The sequence below is a fragment of the Neoarius graeffei genome, chromosome 21 (assembly GCF_027579695.1).
Source record: "Neoarius graeffei isolate fNeoGra1 chromosome 21, fNeoGra1.pri, whole genome shotgun sequence".
In the NCBI taxonomy this organism is placed as follows: domain Eukaryota; kingdom Metazoa; phylum Chordata; class Actinopteri; order Siluriformes; family Ariidae; genus Neoarius; species Neoarius graeffei.
In genome coordinates, this window is record NC_083589.1 from 40,113,335 (window position 1) to 40,137,970 (window position 24,636).

Consider the following 24,636-nt stretch of genomic DNA (forward strand, 5'->3'; position numbering starts at 1 on the left):
ACACAACCACAATCATGGGGAAGACTGCTGACTTGACTGTTGTCCAGAAGATGATCACTGATGCCCTCCACAAGGAGGGTAAGCCACAAAAGGTCATTGCTGAAAAGGGTGGCTGGAAAAGGTGCACAAGCAACAGGGATGGCCGCAGTCTTGAGAGGATTGTCAAGAAAAGTTGATTCAAGAACTTGGGAGAGCTTCACAAAGAGTGGACTGAGGCTGGTGTCAGTGTATCAAGACCCATCACAAACAGACATCTTCAAGAAAGGGGATACAACTTTCGCATTCCTAATATCAAGCTACTGCTGAGCCAGAGACAATGTCAGAAGTGTCTTATCTGGGCTAAGGAGAGAAAGAAATGGACTGTTGCTCAGTGGTCCAAAGTCCTCTTTTCAGATGAAAGTACATTTTGCATTTAATTGAATCTGAATAACATATGGAATTTTGAAACTTCCCCATCATTGCATTCCGTTTTTATTTACAATTTGTACTTTGTCCCAACTTTTTTGGAATCGGGGTTGTATGTGTGTGTGTATATATATATATATATATATATATATATATATATATATATATATACACACAACCCTGATTCCAAAAAAGTTGGGACAAAGTACAAATTGTAAATAAAAATGGAATGCAATGATGTTGAAGTTTCAAAATTCCATATTTTATTCAGAATAGAACATAGATGACATATCAAATGTTTAAACTGAGAAAATGCATCATTTAAAGAGAAAAATTAGGTGATTTTTAAATTTCATGACAACACCACATCTCAAAAAACTTGGGACCCGGACCCTTCTTCTACGCAGCCATGATGCTGTAATTGATGCAGTATGTGGTTTGGCATTGTCATGTTGGAAAATGCAAGGTCTTCCCTGAAAGAGACGTCGTCTGGATGGGAGCATATGTTGCTCTAGAACCTGGATATACCTTTCAGCATTGATGGTGTCTTTCCAGATGTGTAAGCTGCCCATGCCACACGCACTAATGCAACCCCATACCATCAGAGATGCAGGCTTCTGAACTGAGCGCTGATAACAACTCGGGTCGTCCTTCTCCTCTTTAGTCCGAATGACACGGCGTCCCTGATTTCCATAAAGAACTTCAAATTTTGATTCGTCTGACCACAGAACAGTTTTCCACTTTGCCACAGTCCATTTTAAATGAGCCTTGGCCCAGAGAAGACGTCTGCGCTTCTGGATCATGTTTAGATACGGCTTCTTCTTTGAGCTATAGAGTTTTAGCTGGCAACGGCGGATGGCACGGTGAATTGTGTTCACAGATAATGTTCTCTGGAAATATTCCTGAGCCCATTTTGTGATTTCCAATACAGAAGCATGCCTGTATGTGATGCAGTGCCGTCTAAGGGCCCGAAGATCACGGGCACCCAGTATGGTTTTCCGGCCTTGACCCTTACGCACAGAGATTCTTCCAGATTCTCTGAATATTTTGATGATATTATGCACTGTAGATGATGATATGTTCAAACTCTTTGCAATTTTACACTGTCGAACTCCTTTCTGATATTGCTCCACTATTTGTCGGTGCAGAATTAGGGGGATTGGTGATCCTCTTCCCATCTTTACTTCTGAGAGCCACTGCCACTCCAAGATGCTCTTTTTATACCCAGTCATGTTAATGACCTATTGCCAATTGACCTAATGAGTTGCAATTTGGTCCTCCAGCTGTTCCTTTTTTGTACCTTTAACTTTTCCAGCCTCTTATTGGCCCTGTCCCAACTTTTTTGAGATTTGTTGCTGTCATGAAATTTCAAATGAGCCAATATTTGGCATGAAATTTCAAAATGTCTCACTTTCGACATTTGATATGTTGTCTATGTTCTATTGTGAATACAATATCAGTTTTTGAGATTTGTAAATTATTGCATTCTGTTTTTATTTCCAATTTGTACTTTGTCCCAACTCTTATGGAATCGGGGTTGTATAATAGTAAGAAATTAACATTAAACATCTATATGGAAATTCAGTTTAAAAAGTTTGTTTGTATCCAGCAAAAACGTCTGCGATTCTGTGAAAATGGAAACCTTAATGCTGGCCTACTACAAATGAACATTAAGAACGAGTGAACAGGGTATGGAGTGAACAATGTCTCCATATCTTCTCTAGTCAAACCTAAGCAGAGGCACTTACATGCTGACAGACCGCCCCAAAACAGATCAGGTATATACAGAATTAGAGGGAAGTTTAGATTCTCGGTTATTAATCCCTGGCGCTTTCCGTTGTTTACCTTGCATTTCATTTTAGCCCTGTGACTGATCTGTTGTGTTGCAGGAATTGCTCTGAGCAATCCTCAGCGAGCTCACTTTCGACATTTGATTTGTTGTCTATGTTCTAATATGAATACAATATCAGTTTTTGAGATTTGTAAATTATTGCATTTCGTTTTTATTTACAATTTGTACTTTGTCCCAACCTTTTTGCAATCGGGGTTGTGTATGTGTAATTTATTTATATATATATATATATATATATATATATATATATATATATATATATATATATATACACACACACACACACAATATATACACACACACAGGTAGTCATCGACTTACAACCTATGCGACTTACGACCGATCGACATTACGACCGTCTGGTTATGACTGGCAAGTGTTTCCCAGCTGAGCGTATGACAGTTTCCGCCCCAGCTCCCGGCAGCGCCTCTCACCGCGTACAGCAGTTTCCGCCCCAGCTCCAGGCACATGCGCAGTCTCTCTCGCGCTCCCTCGCGTACTCCGTCATACAGTTTCCGCCCCAGCTCCTGGTTTATGAAACGAGCAAATGCTCCCGCCAGCCCGAGCGCTGCAACAGCTGATGACGTAGACGACCCACAGCCAAGCACCAGTGATGCCAGCGGTCACTAAATTTTGTATTTTGCTATGTTTTACATTTGTATTTTGGTATGTTTCAAACTAAAATGTTTTCTATTTTTCACACCTGTATTTTGTATTTTTTGTTTTGCACATATTAAACGAATTGTACTGTACGTAATGTAGTATGCAGTGTTTGACTTAAAGCAAATAATGAGCCAAGGTAATGAAATAAGAAAATGTTGATAAAATAAGACTTTAAGCTGATTACAATATCATTACACATCACAATATACTTACGTTCATTTAACATAGGCCGACTTACAACCAGATCGGTTTACGACCGGTCAGTCGTAACCAAACGCAGTCGTAAGTCGACGACTACCTGTGTGTGAGTGTAATATATACAGTATATATACACACACACACACACACACACACACACACACACACACACACAGTTAGGTCCATAAATATTTGGACAGAGACAACATTTTTCTAATTTTGGTTCTGTACATTACCACAATGAATTTTGAACAAAACAATTCAGATGTAGTTGAAGTTCAGACTTTCATCTTTAATTCAGTGGGTTGAACAAAATGATTGCATAAAAATTTGAGGAACTAAAGCATTTTTAAACACAATCCCTTAATTTCAGGGGCTCAAAAGTAATTGGACAAATTAAATAATTGTAAATAAAATGTTCAGTTCTAATACTTGGTTGAAAACCCTTTGTTGGCAATGACTGCCTGAAGTCTTGAACTCATGGACATCACCAGACACTGTGTTTCCTCCTTTTTAATGCTCTGCCAGGCCTTTACTGCAGCGGTTTTCAGTTGCTGTCTGTGGGCCTTTCTGTCTGAAGTTTAGTCTTTAACAAGTGAAATGCATGCTCAATTGGGTTGAGATCAGGTGACTGACTTGGCCATTCAAGAATATTCCACTTCTTTGCTTTTATAAATTCCTGGGTTGCTTTGGCTTTATGTTTTGGGTCATTGTCCATCTGTATTATGAAACGCCGACCAATCAGTTTGGCTGCATTTGGCTGGATGTGAGCACACAGTATGTCTCTGAATACCTCAGAATTCATCCGGCTGCTTCTGTCCTGTGTCACATCATCAATAAACACTAGTGACCCAGTGCCACTGGCAGCCATGCATGCCCAAGCCATCACACTGCCTCCGCCGTGTTTTACAGATGATGTGGTATGCTTTGGATCATGAGCTGCACCACGCCTTCACCATACTTTTTTCTTTCCATCATTCTGGTAGAGGCTGATCTTGGTTTCATCTGTCCAAAGAATGTTCTTCCAGAACTGTGCTGGCTTTTTTAGATGTTTTTAAGCAAAGTCCAATCTAGCCTTTTTATTCTTGAGGCTTATGAGTGGCTTGCACCATGCAGTGAACCCTCTGTATTTACTTTCACAGTCTTCCCTTTATGGTAGATTTGGATATTGATAGGCCTACCTCCTGGAGAGTGTTGTTCACTTGGTTGGCTGTTGTGAAGGGGTTTATCTTCACCATGGAAATTATTCTGCGATCATCCACCACTGTTGTCTTCTGTGGGCGTCCAGGTCTTTTTGCATTGATGAGTTCATCAGTGCTTTCTTTCTTTCTCAGGATGTACCAAACTGTAGATTTTGCCACTCCTAATATTGTAGCAATTTCTCGGATGTTTTTTTTCTGTTTTCGCAGCTTAAGTATGGCTTGTTTCACCTGCATGGAGAGCTCCTTTGACCGCATGTTTTCTTCACAGCAAAATCTTCCAAATGCAAGCACCACACCTCAAATCAACTCCAGGCCTTTTATCTGCTTAATTGAGAATGACATAACGAAGGAATTGCCCACACCTGCCCATGAAATAGCCTTTGAGTCAATTGTCCAATTACTTTTGGTCCCTTTAAAAACAGGGTGGCACAGGTTAAGGAGCTGAAACTCCTAAACCCTTCATCCAATTTTAATGTGGATACCCTCAAATGAAAGCTGAAAGTCTGGACTTCATGTCCATTATATAACTATAACCTGAATATGTTTCAGTAAACAGGTAAAAAACCAAAATTTGTGTCATTGTCCAAGTATATATGGACCTAACTGTACACACACACACACACACACACACACACACACACACACACACACACACACTCCTAGAACTGCCACCTTATTGTGGTGGAGGGGTTTGTGTGCTTGAATGATCCTAGGAGCTATGTTGTCGGGGGCATTACGCCCCTGTTAGGGTCTCCCAAGGCAGACAGGTCCTAGGTGACAGGCCAGACTAAGAGCAGTTCACCAAAACCCCTTATGGATAACAATTGATCAAGGACCGTGACGTCACCCGGTATGGCGCAGCCGGGGCCCCACCCTGGAGCCAGGCCCGGGGTTGGGGCTCGTATGCGAGCACTTGGTGGCTGGGCCTTTGCCCACGGGGCCCAGCCAGGGTCAGCCCGAAGCGGTGACGTGGGCCCAACCTCCTGTGGGTTCACCACCCACAGAGGTAGCCGTAGGGGACTGGTGCAGTGTGGATTGGGCGGGAGTCGAAGGCAGGGGCCTCGACGACCTGATCCCCGAACACAGCGGCTAGCTGTTGGGACATGGAATGTCACTTCGTTGGGGGGAAAGAGCCTGAGCTTGTGCGGGAGGTTGAGAGGTACTGGCTAGAGATAGTCGGGCTCACCTCCACGCACAGCTTGGGCTCCGGAACCCAGCTCCTCGAGAGGGGCTGGACTCTCCACTTCTCTGGAGTCGCCCATGGTGAACGGCGGCGGGCTGGTGTGGGCTTGCTTATAGCTCCCCAGCTCAGCCGCCATGTGTTGGAGTTTACCCCAGTGAACGAGAGGGTTGCCTCTCTGCGCCTTCGGACTGGGGAGAGGGCTCTTGCTGTTGTTTGTGCCTACAGGCCGAATAGCAGTAGAGTATCCGGCCTTCTTGGAGTCCCTGGGAGGGTTACTGAGAGGTGCTCAGACTGGGGACTCCATTGTTCTACTGGGGGACTTCAACGCTCACGTAGGCGACGACAGTGATACCTGGAGGGGCGTGATTGGGAGGAACGGCCTCCCCGATCTGAACCCGAGTGGTGTTTTGTTATTGGACTTCTGTGCTAGTCACGGTTTGTCCATAACGAACACCATGTTCGAGCATAGGGGTGTCCATAAGTACACGTGGCACCAGGACACCTTAGGTCGGAAGTTGATGATCTACTTTGTCATCATTTCATCGGATCTCTGGCCCTATGTCTTGGACACTCGGGTGAAGAGAGGAGCTGAGCTGTCAACTGATCACCACCTGGTGGTGAGTTGGATCCGCTGGCGGAGGAGGAAGCCGGACAGACCTGGTGAGGGTCTGCTGGGAACGTCTGGCCGAGCACTCTGTCGGGGAGGTCTTTAACTCCCACCTCCGGGAGAGCTTCTCCCAGCTTCCGAGGGAGGCGGGAGACATTGAGTCTGAGTGGACCATGTTCTCTGCCTCCATTGTCGACGCGGCTGTTCGGAGCTGTGGCCGCAAGGTCTCCGGTGCCTGTCGTGGCGGCAATCCCCGAACCCGGTGGTGGACACCGAAAGTAAGGGATGCCATCAAGCTGAAGGAGGGGTCCTATCGGGCCATGTTGGCCTCCGGGACTCCTAAGGCAGCTGACAGGTATCGGCAGGCCAGGCGTGCCGCAGCTCGGGCAGTTGCGGAGGCAAAAACTCGGAACTGGGAGGAGTTCGGTGAGGCCATGGAGGAGGACTATCGGTCGGCCTCGAAGAAATTCTGGCAAACCGTCCGGCGCCTCAGGAGGGGGAAGCAGTACTCTGCCAACACTGTTTACAGTGCGGGTGGGGAGCTGTTGACCTCGACTGGGGACATTGTCGGGCGGTGGAAGGAACACTTCGAGGATCTCCTCAATCCCACCATCACGTCTTCCATTGAGGAAGCGGAGGCTGATGACTCAGAGGTGGACTCGTCCATTACCCAAGCCGAAGTCACTGAGGTGGTTAGCAAGCTCCTCAGTGGCAAGGCACCGGGGGTGGATGAGATCCGCCCCGAGTATCTCAAGTCTCTGGATGTTGTGGGGCTGTCTTGGCCGACATGCCTCTGCAACATTGCGTGGCGGTCAGGGACAGTGCCTCTGGAGTGGCAGACTGGGGTGGTGGTCCCTCTTTTTAAGAAAGGGGACCGGAGAGTGTGCTCCAATTATAGGGGAATCACACTTCTCAGCCTCCCAGGGAAGGTTTACTCCAGGGTACTGGAGAGGAGAATTCAGCCAATAGTCGAACCTCGGATCCAGGAGGAACAATGCGTTTTTTGTCCTGGTCGCGGAACACTGGACCAGCTCTATACCCTTCATAGGGTGCTCGAGGGTTCATGGGAGTTTGCCCAACCAGTCCACATGTGCTTTGTGGATCTGGAGAAGGCATTCGACCGTGTCCCTCGTGGTATTCTGTGGGGGGTGCTTCGGGAGTATGGGGTTCGGGGCTCTTTGCTAAGGGCTGTCCGGTCCCTGTACGAACGGAGCAGGAGTCTGGTTCGCATTGCCGGCAGTAAGTCAGACCTGTTCCCAGTGCATGTTGGACTCCGGCAGGGCTGCCCTTTGTCACCGGTTCTGTTCATAATTTTTATGGACAGAATTTCTAGGCGCACCCAGGGGCCGGAAGGAATCCTGTTTGGGAACCACAGGATTTCATCTCTGCTTTTTGCAGATGATGATGTCCTGTTGGCTTCTTCAAACCAGGACCTTCAGCATGCACTGGGGCAGTTTGCAGTTGAGTGTGAAGCGGCTGGGATGAGAATCAGCACCTCCAAGTCCGAGGCCATGGTTCTCGACCGGAAAAGGGTGGCTTGCCCTCTCCAGGTTGGTGGAGAAGTCCTGCCTCAAGTGGAGGAGTTTAAGTATCTCGGGATCTTGTTCACGAGTGAGGGAAGGATAGATCGTGAGATCGACAGGCGGATCGGTGCGGCCTCCGCAGTGATGCGGTCACTTTACCGGTCCGTCGTGGTGAAGAAGGAGCTGAGCCAAAAGGCGAAGCTCTCGATTTACCGGTCGATCTACGTTCCGACTCTCACCTACACTACTGTTCAAAAGTTTGGGGTCACCCAGACAATTTTGTGTTTTCCATGAAAAGTCACACTTTATTTACCACCATAAGTTGTAAAATGAATAGAAAATATAGTCAAGACATTTTTCTGGCCATTTTGAGCATTTAATCGACCCCACAAATGTGATGCTCCAGAAACTCAATCTGCTCAAAGGAAGGTCAGTTTTATAGCTTCTCTAAAGAGCTAAACTGTTTTCAGCTGTGCTAACATGATTGTACAAGGGTTTTCTAATCATCCATTAGCCTTCTGAGGCAATGAGCAAACACATTGTACCATTAGAACACTGGAGTGACAGTTGCTGGAAATGGGCCTCTATACACCTATGTAGATATTGCACCAAAAACCAGACATTTGCAGCTAGAATAGTCATTTACCACATTAGCAATGTATAGAGTGTATTTCTGATTAGTTTAAAGTGATCTTCATTGAAAAGAACAGTGCTTTTCTTTCAAAAATAAGGAAATTTCAAAGTGACCCCAAACTTTTGAACGGTAGTGTATGGTCATGAGCTTTGGGTAATGACCGAAAGAACAAGATCGCGGATACAAGTGGCTGAAATGAGTTTCTTTCGCAGGGTGGCTGGGCGCTCCCTTAGAGATAGGGTGAGAAGCACGGTCACTCGGGAGGAGCTCAGAGTCGCTGCTCCTCCACATCGAAAGGAATCAGCTGAGGTAGCTCGGGCATCTCTTTCGGATGCCTCCTGGATGCCTCCCTGGGGAGGTGTTCCAGGCATGTCCCCCCGGGAGGAGGCCCCAGGGAAGACCCAAGACACGCTGGAGGGACTATGTCTCTCGGCTGGCCTGGGAACGCCTCGGTGTTCTTCCCGAGGAGCTGGCCGAGGTGTCTGGGGAGAGGGAAGTTTGGGCTTCCATGCTCAGACTGCTGCCTCCGCGACCCGGCCGGCCCCGGATAAGCGGAAGAAGACGAGACGAGACATTACACACACACCATGATTTGGCTCAATAATGTGTGAGATTCAAAGATGGCAAATGTGATGATTTTTATGGTCTTATTTGACAGGTTTGGCAGCTGGTAAATAAAAAATAATAATGTAAATCTATTCAGACCCTGAAATCTAAGTAGAATCTACAGTACTGTATCTGCTCGAATGCATTTGAATGGAAGCATTTCAAACTGCATATTCACGTACGTTCATTAGACATATTTTTAATGAGAGTAAACATATAGAAATGTTCCTTGGTCATGTTTGGAGTGTGTATTAGACCAAAAACAAACTCGCAATTTATTATTCCTTGTAAATATTTTTTAAGGTTCAAAATTCACACATAACTGACTTGCCCTTGCTTAAAATGACAGTGCATGGACAGATGAGACTGAAAAGAATTTATTATATTCATTAGGAAATCCCAGCCAGATGGTGGACTAAACTAACGCCACAACAGATGGCCGATTCTTTTGTGTTAAATCAGGTTAGTTAAAACCAGTGATAAGTGCCATGCTCAATAAGAAAAACTGTAGCACTGTGTGGGAGCTGAAAACCACAGTGTAACTCACTGATGCGCAGTGGCAGATCCGAAACACGTTGAGTGGCGTGGCCAAGGTGAGACATAGAGCTAATGTGGAGTGGACAGAGCAGAACGAGTCATAATGCCAGAGAATCTCAATGTGCAAATGCTATAGACTGACACCTTAAAAGTCTCACATTATATTCATTTCAATATTGTATGTAAATATCGGTTGAATTAGAAAAGATTTAATTGTCTTTTAAAACAGGCAGACTGAAGGCATCCCCTTCAACTCCAAATGAATGGACCGACTCATTTCTCAACAACTGCTCAGGGATTACATGATCATTAAATATGGTGACATGATGGAATAATGCTCGTTTCCCAGATTTCAGACTGAACAATGGTTAATTAGTTCTGGGTTGGTCAACGATATAAAGCTGCATTCATGGTGCCGTGTAGGTGGTAATTTGCAAGTTGTTATAACGCCATTTCCCCTAGATAACATCAGCGATAACTCTAATGTTGATGATTACCATCTTAAAACAGTGATTACTATGGTCACTGTTATAGATTTAACCAAGTACTGTGTCTGTACATTACTTGATCTAAAGCCAATACTGCTATAAATTGATATAAAAGTAGAGAAGGGGTGTTTACTCTGTTCACACAGTGACCTGCCATGTAGATTTGATGTCACGCTGTAAACAGAAAAGGAACTGGAAGACAAGCCCAATTTGACAAGCTAAAATTTCAACTTGGTAGCGTGTTTTTTACTAGGTGCAGGTGGGGAATTACAACCCCGATTCCAAAAAAGTTGGGACAAAGTACAAATTGTAAATAAAAATGGAATGCAATAATTTACAAATCTCAAAAACTGATATTGTATTCACAATAGAACATAGACAACATATCAAATGTCGAAAGTGAGACATTTTGAAATTTCATGCCAAATATTGGCTCATTTGAAATTTCATGACAACAACACATCTCAAAAAAGTTGGGACAGGGCCAATAAGAGGCTGGAAAAGTTAAAGGTACAAAAAAGGAACAGCTGGAGGACCAAATTGCAACTCATTAGGTCAATTGGCAATAGGTCATTAACATGACTGGGTATAAAAAGAGCATCTTGGAGTGGCAGCGGCTCTCAGAAGTAAAGATGGGAAGAGGATCACCAATCCCCCTAACTCTGCACCGACAAATAGTGGAGCAATATCAGAAAGGAGTTCGACAGTGTAAAATTGCAAAGAGTTTGAACATATCATCTACAGTGCATAATATCATCAAAAGATTCAGAGAATCTGGAAGAATCTCTGTGCGTAAGGGTCAAGGCCGGAAAACCATACTGGGTGCCCGTGATCTTCGGGCCCTTAGATGGCACTGCATCACATACAGGCATGCTTCTGTATTGGAAATCATAATATGGACTCAGGAATATTTCCAGAGAACATTATCTGTGAACACAATTCACTGTGCCATCCGCCGTTGCCAGCTAAAACTCTATAGCTCAAAGAAGAAGCCGTATCTAAACATGATCCAGAAGCGCAGACGTCTTCTCTGGGCCAAGGCTCATTTAAAATGGACTGTGGCAAAGTGGAAAACTGTTCTGTGGTCAGACAAATCAAAATCAGGGATGCCGTGTCATTCGGACTAAAGAGGAGAAGGACGACCCAAGTTGTTATCAGCGCTCAGTTCAGAAGCCTGCATCTCTGATGGTATGGGGTTGCATTAGTGCGTGTGGCATGGGCAGCTTACACATCTGGAAAGACCCCATCAATGCTGAAAGGTATATCCAGGTTCTAGAGCAACATATGCTCCCATCCAGACGACGTCTCTTTCAGGGAAGACCTTGCATTTTCCAACATGACAATGCCAAACCACATACTGCATCAGTTACAGCATCATGGCTGCGTAGAAGAAGGGTCCGGGTACTGAACTGGCCAGCCTGCAGTCCAGATCTTTCACCCATAGAAAACATTTGGCGCATCATAAAACGGAAGATACGACAAAAAAGACCTAAGACAGTTGAGCAATTAGAATCCTACATTAGACAAGAATGGGTTAACATTACTATCCCTAAACTTGAGCAACTTGTCTCCTCAGTCCCCAGACGTTTACAGACTGTTGTAAAGAGAAAAGGGGATGTCTCACAGTGGTAAACATGGCCTTGTCCCAACTTTTTTGAGATGTGTTGTTGTCATGAAATTTAAAATCACCTAATTTTTCTCTTTAAATGATACATTTTCTCAGTTTAAACATTTGATATGTCATCTATGTTCTATTCTGAATAAAATATGGAATTTTGAAACTTCAACATCATTGCATTCCGTTTTTATTTACAATTTGTACTTTGTCCCAACTTTTTGGGAATTGGGGTTGTACAAGTTGCTGCTTCTGAAGAGTCAGTGCTACTAAAACAGCTTTTCTAAAATGTCTCGATTTTGTGTAAATCCAGCTAAATCAGTTTTGGCTTCAACAGACACGCACTAATGTGGCTAGCTAGATCGCTGTTCTACTTTGAGTCACATGGTTGATGTTTTCGACTCAGACATGACACCTGCGTCATTGTGTAAAACAAAGCCAGGTAATGGTTCGGCTTTAATTGTGCTCACGCTCACGGATGTGAACTGGCGTTCCAGAAAGTGTGTCCAGAATGAAAAGCAAGCTGTGAGTGGTTTATTCCATAGTCATGGTTTTATTATGCTGGTAGTTAATAAGACATGTACAGCTCTAGGTCTAGCTCCTAGTGTCTTAATCAGTGGGTGAATTAATTGCTCATCTCTTTTTCACTATGAATATATAAATAGTTTTACTATTTCATCCCAAATTGAACAATGAAATAAGACGATGACATCATCTACATTACTTGCAGATATTAAATACAAGCATAATGATTCCATGGAACAAAGAACTGAGTATTATTACAGACACCTGAAAGTGAGTGAGTGACTGAGTCAGTCAGCGAGTCAGTTAGTGAGGCAGTCAGTCAGCGAGTGAGTCTATCAGTGTTTCAGTCAGTCAGTGAGTTGGTGAGTGAGTGAGCCAGCAAGCGAGTCAGTGAGTGAGTCAGTCAGTCAGTTATTCAGTCAATGAGTCAGTCTATCAGTGTTTCAGTCAGTCAGTGAGTTGGTGAGTGAGTGAATGAGGGAGTCAGTCAGCAAGTCAGTCAGTCAGTGAGTGAGTGTATCAGTGTTTCAGTCAGTCAGTGAGTTGATGAGCGAGTGAGTTAGTCAGCGAGTCAGTATGTCAGTGACTCAGTCAGCCAGTGAGTGAGTCAGTGAGCAAGTGAGTGAATGAGTCAGTCAGTGAGTCTGTCAGTGTTTCAGTGAGTGAGTGAGTGAGTCTATTAGTGTTTCAGTCAGCGAGTTGGTGAGTGAGTCAGTGAGTGAGTAAGTCAATGAGTATGTCAGTGACTCAGTCAGCCAGTGAGTGAGTGAGTGAGTCAGTCAGTCAGTGAGTGAGTGGGTCAGTCAGTCAATGAGTTAGTCAGTCTGTCTGTCTGTCTTTTTTAGCTCTGAGAAATCCCGAGGCCTTCTCCGATTGTCTTGACGGCCTTTTCCTCACAATCGATCAGCTCTCTTCTGAACAGGGACTAATACAGTAATGGAATCTGTACCACACTCCTGTGAGCCTTCAACACACACAACACTCTCTCAATGTGTCTTACAAATAGTGTCTCATTATAAAAAGCACCTGCTGTTCTTGCTATGAGGGAAAAGAATGACCCAGAATGAACGCACACAGTCATATGAAAGACCCATCTGTGTTCCTCACCCACAGAGGCATCTGTCATCTCATGACACAGAGAGCGAGAGAGGAACAGAGCAGAAAGAGAGAAGGTGGGGGGAGGGGGGAGAGTGAGTGTGCAAGCAAGTCACTCCATCATCTCACCTCTCACTGTATCCTGTGAGTTTTTTCCTTTCTTTATATCGAATCAGTCGACTTAAATACATGAACTCGGTGTGCAGGAGCGGAGTGGGGAGGATGGATAACTTACTCATCCTCACTGCTCTCTCACAAGGGGAAAAACAGAATGGTCTGGAGAACTCCTTTATTCCTTTGGGTGACTCATGAGAATTGAATCTCTAAAGTTTGTTTTGATGCCTGATTTTCAGATTTTATAATGCTTTGAGAATCCTCTACTGCACACCGCTGCCATACAGTAATGCACAATTTCCCAGAAAGTTTCTACCTTTTACTGATTATATTAACTGTATGATTAGTTGAAGTCACACGGTGTCGAAATCACCTTCAAATTATTGATGATGAAGGTTTCAAAGTGCTCATATGAAGGAGTCAATTAGGTTCAGCATGGGAAGGAGAATTTCATCTAAATAATACAACAAAAAAAGACATACTATAAAATGAATAAACAGTGAAAAAAATTTTTTTTTCAAACGCTGAAAAAACACCTGCACTCCTGCTCATTCATGCAGTTACCTAATCAGCCAATCATGTGGCAGTAGCACAATGCATAAACTCATGCACACTTGGGTCAAGAGCTTCAGTTAATATTCACATCATATGTTAGAATGGCAGGGAAAAAAAGGGATCAAAGTGACTCTGAACATTAGGGTGCAGTAGTTGCCCCTAAAAATGAAAAGTTCCTCCGATCATGATGCATTTTTGTTTTTATGTTCCTTTTGGTAAGAAAACACACTGGGTGAAATATTTTGACAAAATTCAAAAGTTTAATGGTGGCACCAGGAGCTCAAAGTTATGGAAAAAACTGCTATTTTATGACAAAATTTCGATCACTTTTCATGAAACATTATGGTACCTTATAGAGTATACCAAATGCGTCAGATAACGGAATCCAGGGACACATGTCCGCCCGGGGACATTTTGAGTTATTGACAGATTCAGAAAGTACAGTTTCTAAGCTTTCCAATGATGCCTTCCATGTGGAGATCTGACAATATTTGAAGAATGTGCGGCCTTTTGAAAGTGTATACCTCTTAAAACAGGAAAGGGAGAAAATCGCCCTCAAAGTTTTCCATCTCAGCTACTCTGGGTGCAGGGCGGGCACATAATGGTGCTCATTTGCATGACATTAAGGAAAGCCCTACCCCCTACTAGCTAGCACGATGCTACTTTCATGTAAACAAAGATCACCACGTCAATTTTCCTTCCATGCAAAGTATGCCCAAAACAATCATGAAGTATAAAAATAAGTCCTAAAGTATACTTTAACGCTTTGTGGTTGAAAAATTACTCACACCGTTAGAAAGATAGCACGATGATGACACAACTAACACAACACTAGTTTCATGTAACCAAACCACAACACTCTCTGTTACATGCAAAAATAACCACACAGCCTTAGATTAATAAACTTACCCCATCAGAAAGAGAAACGTCGCCTTGTACACATCAATGCCTCCGATGGAATAATGTAGTCCTAGAACACTTCCTTTTGGTTGCGTTTTTTTTTTGCTAGAAATGGTTATCTCCGATGTAAATACCATGTGTCTGTTTGCTTCGCGGTGTTTCAGCTCCTCTGCGCTCTGTTTAGCTTGCTCATTCCATAGTGAAATTACACGCCTGTATGCAGCTTAAGTAGCCACGAGCTCAGCTGATTCGCAAAAAAAAACAAAAAAACAAAAGACTTAAATCATCATGTGAATGGCCCATATGGTAATTTACCCACACCCCCCAGCAGGCTACAGTCCTGACAAAAACGAGACAATTTGCAACAAAAAATGTATGCTTTTCCAACAAAACAATCTATTATCTGAAATACTGATTGCATTCTTCAAGATCTCAACTTACACATGATGGAAAAAAATGAAAATCACAAATTTTGAAAAAAAAAATGCTTCTTTTGCAATTATCTCGGATTCGTTTCGGCCGACATGCGTCCCTGGATTCGGTGAGGTGTCACAAATATCTTAGATACTGTAGACAGTATGTCTAGAATGTCTAAAAATATTTGGAGGTTTATTTTAGGGTGTCACTAGCATTATCTATCAATGTTATAACCCTGGTTTTAAGCTTGCCGCCTATGCATATGCTAGCCCCTATTAAAGTTATAATGATGCTGGATTACCTGTTTTCAAGACAACTGAAGATACAAGTGAAATGTTAAGAAGCAAATTCTCAATGTCTATTTCCTATGTGGCCGTCTCAGATTTGGAACCATTACTCTGTCTTTTGCTACAACTTGCACAATGTTCTGGAATCTTTCTTCTATTGTGGCAGAACCAACTTTCTCATGGGCCAGTTTAACCCCACGCTCTGCCACATCATTTGTCACAATGAAGTTTGTGAGTGTTGCCTTTATCCTCTGGTGAAATGCCAAGCCATCCCATTGTGACACTGGTGTTGACAGCAGATGATCATCAAATATATCAAAAGCTGCAAAGAACAGCCACGAGTCTTCACCTATGAAGTTTTCCAGTTTGAGATCCACATTTTTAGTACATATTCTAAATATATTATCAAGCACAGTTTGAGTTTTAGCTGTTCATTGAATCATTGTTCAACTACTTTTAAGCAATACAAATGTATTATGAATCACATTAATGCTTCTCAATCCCTTGCAAAGGTTCGTAACATGATCTCTGGGTCACAAGAAATCAATAAATGGAGTCCAACATTGTGATTCAAACCTTACGCGAAAACATAAAATAAGCGGTTTTTGGCAAAAAATGAACCTCATGGTGCCACCATTAGACTTTTGAATATGGTCAAAAAATTTTACAGGATGTTTTTATTGGTGAAAAGGAACACCCAAACAAAAATGCACCAGATTTTATGAAAGTGAGGGCAGCTGATGCACCCTACTGAACATACAGCTGACAGTTAGACGACTCAAATAACCACTTTTTACAGCCACGGTGAGCAGAAAAGCATCTCAGAATGCACAACGGGTAAAACCTCGAGGTGGACAGGATTCAACAGTGGAAGACCACATCAGGTTCCACTCCTGTCGCCCGAGAACCTGAGGGCAGTGGGTTCAGGCTCACTGGAACTGGAGAGTTTAAAATGTGAAAAAACCTCAGCTGTGTTTTTCCAATCTTCAGCTGACCAGTTTGGGTGAGTTTGTGTCCACTGGAAGCTCAGATTCAGGTTCCTGGCTGACAGGAGTGGAACCCGATATGGTACATCCCGTCCACCTCAGGGATTTTTTTTTTTTTAGTCTTGTGTATTCTGGGTGTGTTTACAATCTTGTTTATTCTGTTTGTACCTACATTCTCACTATTGTGGTCAGTTTCGCTTGGACAGCCGAAGAGCTCCCTCCTGAGCAGGTTGCCGTCGTACTCCAGGAAGGTCAGATAAAGGTTCCTGAAAAACTCCACATGCTTATTCTTCACCCGCAGCTTCTTAGGAGAGTTCCAGTGGATCACCTGGACATATATGATAAAGAAAATAATAAAATTCTGTATTACACTGACTTTGCTGTACATATAGATGTAATAATATTTAACAGTTACTCCACAAAATTGAGTCATACATGAGCTGATAGCCAGTGAGGCGCATAGCACCAAGTCGGCTATAAGCCACGTACGACAAGATTGAGTGGAATAACTTTTATTATATCCACATTCACCGGATTTTGAGAAACAGAACATTTTTATTTTTTTGCAAATTTCATAAATAAAAACTTTATACAAGATGTCCAGCAAAACAATTTCCGCTTAGAATGTAAACGAACCAGCGAAATGAGAGTAGTAATTTGTTAAAAATGCAAAAATAATAATTCTTGAAAAAAAAAAGTTCTTACCATCAAATACTTTCATTCCATATTTTGTTGCTTTTTTTGTATTTGTTTTCGAGTAGAGTTTTTATTTCGTCCTCGGTTGATTCAGTAACACGTTCCGCCATTTTCTTTTACTCTACTCACGGTATCCTTGACTTGCAAGTGACATCAAAGCAAAATAGAAACCCGGATGTCGGCCATGTTGGCGGATATACAAACGCGGGGTCAAGTGACATTTCATACAAAACATAGTCACGCGTGCGCAATTCTCTTTGTTTTTCCGCTGCTTTAAGTGTTCTTTTAGCTCTGCCATATCTTTGTGCTGTATATGGTTGCGGTCACAACAGTACTCGTGACCGCGGCACGTTCCGATTTTTTAGAATTCCGTCCGTGATTCGGAAAGAGGGTGAGGAAACTCTGAGGCTTAGTACGGAGAGGAGACGAGCACGGCTGAACAACATCGGCAGGGCTGATCTAACAGAGGCTAAAACCAAAACAGCTCGCGTTTGCAGTGATCATTTTTACCTCAGGTGAGATTCAAAAGCTTTCTCGATAATATCGTGGAAGAATTTTATTTCGTGTTGCTAGAAGTTTGCTATAAAACGAGCGTTCTCTTGTCGTAGTTCACTCGGCCGTTGTTATAATTTTAACATGTGTATTACCGTTTCGCTTCTAGGAGCGCCAGCAAAATTATATGATAGAAACAATCCAGACTGGGCACCCACTCAGAAAATGGGCTATGTTTCGTCCAAGGTCGGACTTGATTCTTTGGCAGCCAAACCAGATAGAACGTGATATCTGGGTACTCGATGGTCGGTAGAAGCGTCTTCTCTTCAGAAAAGTCTGACTTTTTTAAATAACAGGGGTCAAAACCACTCATATCTATCTTCTCTTTGTATCGAATCTTTGCTCGACCGTTCAAATTGGGGTAATAGTGAGAAAATTCAACATTGTTTACAGACACGCTTTCAGCGGCTGCCATCCTAATTGCTTTGTATATCCACCATCATGGCGGACCTCATGACGTAGCACATTTTGATCACGTGGTTGCAAGTCATCTATATGAGCTGATAGCCTAGTAGTAGCGTAGCCAATCAGAGCGCGCACCTGCTCATATCCAGTGAATGTGGATATAATAATTTTTTTTAAAACAACAATTTCTCCTAATTTATACGCTTCCGTTTTCCATCCACGAGCTGAGCCTTTCTTTTAGTACAGCAGCTAGCAGTTTGACAGAGTAATGGCCAGCACGTCCTAATGCTCTCCAAAAATCAGAAAACAAACTTGGAGGAGAAAGCCAACAGCCCTGTACTCTATACACAAGCTTTCACACCTGCTAATGGCTAGTGTGACTATGATTGACAAGCAAGAAAGGAAGTCCATCCTTCTCTCCCAGACAGCAGAGCCAATTATTCTGTCCTGGGCGTAGACGTCTGTGGCATCGTCCAGATTCACCCTGTTTCGCTGGTGCAGGTGCTTATACTTTTGCACCAGTCAGAAACTAAGATTAATTTGGTTGTCGAAATCAAAGTGTGCTGTTGCTCGATTAAGGAGTCGTATGGAGCCAGTGAGCCATTTTTACATGAGAAATGAAAAGATGAGTTGAAGAGCCACATAGCTCAGCAGTTAGGATAGAGCAGAAGATACCAGGCATCCACTTCTGTAATGTCACTTGGTTACACACGCATACGGACCACCCACGCAGACTACGAGAGCAGATGGTCAAGTCAGCAGGAGAAAAATCTTACATCCACCAGCACACACTCTTTTTAACTGCCCCTCCCTCATCAGCTTGACGTGAGCTTTCATTTTCTCCGGTACATATGTACTGGATCTAGAGTCTCTCTATATCTTCAGTCTCGCTTTCTCTTCTCCCTCACCTTGAGGTCAGACACATCTCTGTAGCACTTCTCCGAGCGTGTGTGATCAGACAGCTGGACGTTCCAGAAGCAGGGCAGCTGGTGCACCAGGAAGGGGTTCTGTTTGATCACAGCGTTAAAGATGTCCTGCAAAGCACAAGACCTACATCTCACATTCCATTACATCAGCTACAAACAGACCTCGTAGCTCCCACACCTTCTACACACGACACATAAAAAGCAATTTTACAGGATTAACTGCCCCATCGTGTTCAGAAAGTAGTACATTCTCACATTTAAAACCATGTTGGCGTGATCAGGAGATAAAAATGACCGCTCATTCAGCGAAGAGCAAGAAAAGTAAAAGTATGTTTGTAAAAGCTATTACTGGGACACAAACAGTATTAAGGATGTGGCAGTAAATCAGTCACTCTCATTCACGATTTACTGGTTTTCAGTTTGACTTCAAGCGATTTATCTGAAAATGAAGAACAATTCAATACCCTGAACAGTAATATGCGCACAAGTGATTCAAACTTATTTAAGAAATATCATAATGCCCTGGAAGCATTCCTAAAAGACTTCCGTAATTATTTTGAAGCATATTTGGGTGGTCTGCGTCGGTAAGCAGAGTGACAAAGCACAAGCGTGCTTGGCCCACAGTCCAGAACTCAATGGATCAAAACCATCTACAGTTAAAAACTAATTACATTTCCCTCTCAAACAGGATTTTAGCTTAATGATGTTTCCGGACCCTGGCCTGTGTGTACTACCGTACAGTGAGTTTAGGTTGTTCAGTGGAGACTACAAAGTATTTCTGTACATTGGTCCAGAAAATAAAGTGCTATAAATGTAAAGTAAATGTAATTAAGTTACTGATGTCATGGTTAGCTTGTGAATGCTTCCTTAGGGTTGAAGAACACACTGGGAAATGACCAATCATAGCGCCGACAGTCCATGCATGAAAGGTGTAGGTTAAAAATTCCAAACCGTTTTCGGTTTTTTAACACGACATTACAGGCACTTAGCAGACGCGTACAAGTAGTGCAAAAGTCAGGTACAAGAAGTGCTGAACTTCTAAACAAGAACGTTCGAGTGCCAGCTGAATAAGTGACAGAATAGCACTTATTATTCCATCCACAGGCGGCACGGTGGTGTAGTGGTTAGCAGCAAGAAGGTCCGGGTTCGAGCCCCGTGGCCGGTGAGGGCCTTTCTGTGTGGAGTTTGCATGTTCTCCCCGTGTCCACGTGGGTTTCCTCTGGGTGCTCCGGTTTCCCCCACAGTCCAAAGACATGCAGGTTAGGTTAACTGGTGACTCTAAATTGACCGTAGGTGTGAATGTGAGTGTGAATGGTTGTCTGTGTCTATGTGTCAGCCCTGTGATGACCTGGCGACTTGTCCAGGGTGTACCCCGCCTTTCGCCTGTAGTCAGCTGGGATAGGCTCCAGCTTGCCTGCGACCCTGTAGAAGGATAAAGCGGCTAGAGATAATGAGATGAGATGAGATTCCATCCACAATCACTGGATATGAGCAATCGAGCTCTCTGACTAGCTACTCTACAACTAGGATATCAGCTCATATACCATGAGTAGAGAAAAACAAAATGGCAGAGCGTGTTGCTGAACCAACCGAGGATGAAATAAAAACTACTCGAAAAAAAACCACCAAAAAAATACAAAAAAAAGGAACAAAATACGGAATAAAAGTATTTGATGGTAAGAACGCATCTTTTTTTTATTTTTCAAAAATTATCATCGCATTTTTCACAAATTGCTACTGTCATTTTGTCGGTTTGTTTCCATTCTAAGCGGAAATGATTTTGTTGGACGTTTTGTACAAAAGTTTTGATTTATCGAATTTGCAAAAAATTAAATAAAATGCTCCGTTTCTCAAAATCCAGTGACTGTGGATAGAATAAAACAGTTATTCCACTCAATCTCGTCGTACACGGCTTATAGCCGACTTGGTGCTACGCGCCTCGTCAGCTATCGGCTCATGTACGGCTTGATTTCATGGAATAACTGTTAAGTGTAATACATCTCATCTCATTATCTCTAGTCACTTTATCCTATTCTACAGGGTCGCAGGCAAGCTGGAGCCTATCCCAGCTGACTACGGGCGAAAGGCGGGGTACACCCTGGACAAGTCGCCAGGTCATCACAGGGCTGACACATAGACACAGACAACCATTCACACTCACATTCACACCTACGGTCAATTTAGAGTCACCAGTTAACCTAACCTGCATGTCTTTGGACTGTGGGGGAAACCGGAGCACCCAGAGGAAACCCACGTGGACACGGGGAGAACATGCAAACTCCACACAGAAAGGCCCTCACCGGCCACGGGGCTCGAACCCAGAACCTTCTTGCTGTGAGGCGACAGCGCTAACCACTACACCACCGTTAAGTGTAATATTGTGTTGAAATACAAATACTCAGCAAAACAGCCAAGGAAAACAATTCAACCATACAAATGAACTGACAAAGTCCAACTAAATAGAGAAAAATAAAACTCCAAAGGCTAACCCCAGGATAGACGGTACACAGTCTGGGTTGGTCAGTGGGCAGGGAAGCTTTTAAAATCATTTTTGTCGAATGCCAACAGTAAAGTATTATATCACAGCATGTAGAATTCTCCAAGCTGCACAGCTCTGATCGTAGGTCCGACTGTGATAGAAATGTACGTCTGGCATGCATGAACTGCTACAGGCTGTTCTGAGTGTTACTTGTCTTGGCTGAGATCTATCTTCGGTCACACACTCTCTGCTTAATGAAGGTTATGTTGACCAGTAGTGTCTTCTTTTCACAAGACTATGATCCTGATGGGTGATGTAATGGAAGATCATGTCTGTCTTCTTTCATACAATAGTGTGGTCTAAACCAGTGATGTAATGCTTCATCATACTTAAATAACAGTTTTATTAATTAAGTCATCATCATCCAATCACATAGCTACAACACACTCTTGAATGTGAATATATACTTGTGTTTGTCCTACAGTAAAGTAAGAAACATCTCTGAGCAGCTGTGTCTGTGTCCGTGACCGTTTGCTCCCGGATCGATCCATGAGGCAGAATCTCTTCGGTGGCAGAGCTCTACATTCCTAGATCATACCTGGTCAATTCAACCTCCCTCCGTACACACAGATCAAAACCTAACAGACTGGATCATAAATGATATGTTTACATTAACGGGTTCATTCTAATATGTTATGGTTTCTGTAGTAACAGTTCATCCACATGGATGACATTCCACATAAAAAAAAGGCTAAAAATAAATGGATAAAAAAAAAACCCTTAATGCTGTATAAAAAAGAAAAGGGCAGCACGGTGGTGTAGTGGTTAGCGCTGTCACCTCACAGCAAGAAGGTCCGGGTTCGAGCCCCGTGGCCGGCGAGGGCCTTTCTGTGTGGAGTTTGCATGTTCTCCCCGTGTCCGCGTGGGTTTCCTCCGGGTGCTCCGGTTTCCCCCACAGTCCAAAGACATGCAGGTTAGGTTAACTGGTGACTCTAAATTGAGCGTAGGTGTGAATGTGAGTGTGAATGGTTGTCTGTGTCTATGTGTCGGCCCTGTGATGACCTGGCGACTTGTCCAGGGTGTACCCCGCCTTTCGCCCGTAGTCAGCTGGGATAGGCTCCAGCTTGCCTGCAACCCTGTAGAAGGATAAAGCGGCTAGAGATAATGAGAATGAGATGAAAAAGAAAAGCTGATATGGTGAGGTTTTCTGTTACAAGATATTTATTTAACGGAAATGGAAAGTGTCCCAGGCGTCAGCGCCTTGTAATGCTCGGTAAGTTTTCCACCAAGGGGGTAAATCTTCAGGACATGGACGCTTATGCTTTCCAGTCACATGACATGCTGCATTTTTGTCTTATTAAAGGTCCCATGGCATGAAATTTTCACTTTCTGAGGTTTTTTAACGTTAAAATGAGTTCCTCTGACCTTCTTAAGTCACCCCAGTGGCTAGAAATGTCATAATGTGTAAACCAAACTATGCCCACCCTTTGTCAACATTTGAGAATGGCGCGTCAAAATGGCGCATTGATGGGCTCTTCCCTTTACTACGTCAGCAAGGGAGATGATCCCCACGCCCCCCCTCTGGATTCCCACCCACTGTATGGATTGCCCACCCAGCTCAAAAGTTGCCACCGTAGATACGTCACTTCAATTTTGAAGTGAGGAGACCATAGAGGACACAACAACATGGCACCACCTAAGCGAGCGAAACATGGAAATTGCGCTGTACATGGATGTGACAACACAGAAAAGAGTCTGTTTTTACTGCCGACGGGAGAGCCCCTGAAGACGCAGTGGCTTAATTTTATTTACTCCAATAATACGCCGTCGAGTCTACCTAAGACGGTGTATGTTTGTCGGAAGCATTTTCCTGAGGAATGTTTCCACAACTTGGGACAGTACAGGGCAGGTTTTGCACATCAACTGTCACTGAAGCCTGGGTCCATACCAAGCATCCCTGCCGCATCAGCCACAAACATCGAACAAGTAAGTGTATAACTGTTAAGTCGTTTTGCCGTGTTTTAAAATCGGTGTGTTAGCCTTGCAATGGCTACATTAGCTGTGCAGCTAACCGCTTCCTGCAGTTAGCCAGGTACTCTGCGCTACAAAACCAAAAAGCATGCAGCATGCTCTGTTAAACTGAGTTTAGTCTGGAAATTGACTGTAACTTATGAGCTTATGTTTGACTATTGCTCCGCAATGCATGTCTTCTGTTGGATAAGCAATATGTTGCTGTAGTTGCTGCTTCTATCCTCTTTGGTTATGGAGTGCGTGTTCAAGCCTAGGGTATTATACGTTCGTAAACTACCACTCCGAACACTCTCACTCATGCCCGCAGCTTGGTCAAGCCCCTCCCCCCATGGCCCGCCCCCACCCTCTACCCTTCCCCGCCTCCATGCTTCTCATTAGCAAAACGACGCACTGGGAAAAGGGCTGAAATGGGGCTTTCTCCCAGGAGGCTATATCTACGTGCCGAGGGTTCATTTCGAGAAAGGCTGCGGATATAACATCCGGAAACCTCCACGAGCCCGTTTAAAGCATCAACAAACCACCATGCCATGGGTCCTTTAAGGGTGGCACGGTGGTATAGTGGTTAGCACTGTCACCTCACAGCAAGGAGGTTCTGGGTTCGAGTCCTGTCGCCAACGAGGGCCTTTCTGTGTGGAGTTTGCATGTTCTCTCCGTGTCTGCATGGGTTTCCTCCGGGTGCTCCGGTTTCCCCCACAGTCCAAAGACATGCGGTTAGGTTAACATGGGACAGCGTTGGGCTGAAGTGCCCTTGAGCAAGGTGTCTGCTCCCCGGGTGCTGTAGCATAGCCACCCACTGCTCTGGGTATGTGTGTGTGCTCACTGATTCAGATGGGTTAAATGCAGAGGAATTTCCCTGTGCTTAAGCATACGTGTGATAAATAAAGTCGTTACTATTATTATTAAATTTAAAAGAAAGAACAAAAGATGCTGGTGAAGGATTGTTTGTACCTGCTATAACACTATTGATAACTAATGTGTCTCATGGACATCCCACATTACATGCAACTTTATACAGTTAAAAAGCACAAGGGGTCGTTCATTAATAGATGTAAAAAAAAAAAAATCATCATGATGTTCCATATTGTTCTATTTCTTTTAAGACTGATGCCGCTGTTTTGGAAGAAATTCAAGCTGACGCATCATGAAAACAAATAT

General features: G+C 43.6%; 1 protein-coding gene across 4 annotated transcripts in view; it reads right to left on the reverse strand.

Moving 5' to 3' along the window:
* LOC132869735 (xylosyl- and glucuronyltransferase LARGE1) overlaps positions 1–24,636 on the reverse strand; it is a 284,001-nt gene that overhangs the window by 46,709 nt on the left and 212,656 nt on the right. For all 4 annotated transcript variants that reach the window (XM_060903111.1, XM_060903110.1, XM_060903109.1 and 1 more), the window contains exons 9-10: positions 18,954–19,079; positions 16,565–16,720 (exon numbers count right to left, since the gene is read on the reverse strand). In XM_060903111.1, coding sequence (XP_060759094.1) covers positions 16,565–16,720; positions 18,954–19,079 — 282 coding nt within the window. The remainder of the gene's footprint in view (positions 1–16,564; positions 16,721–18,953; positions 19,080–24,636) is intronic.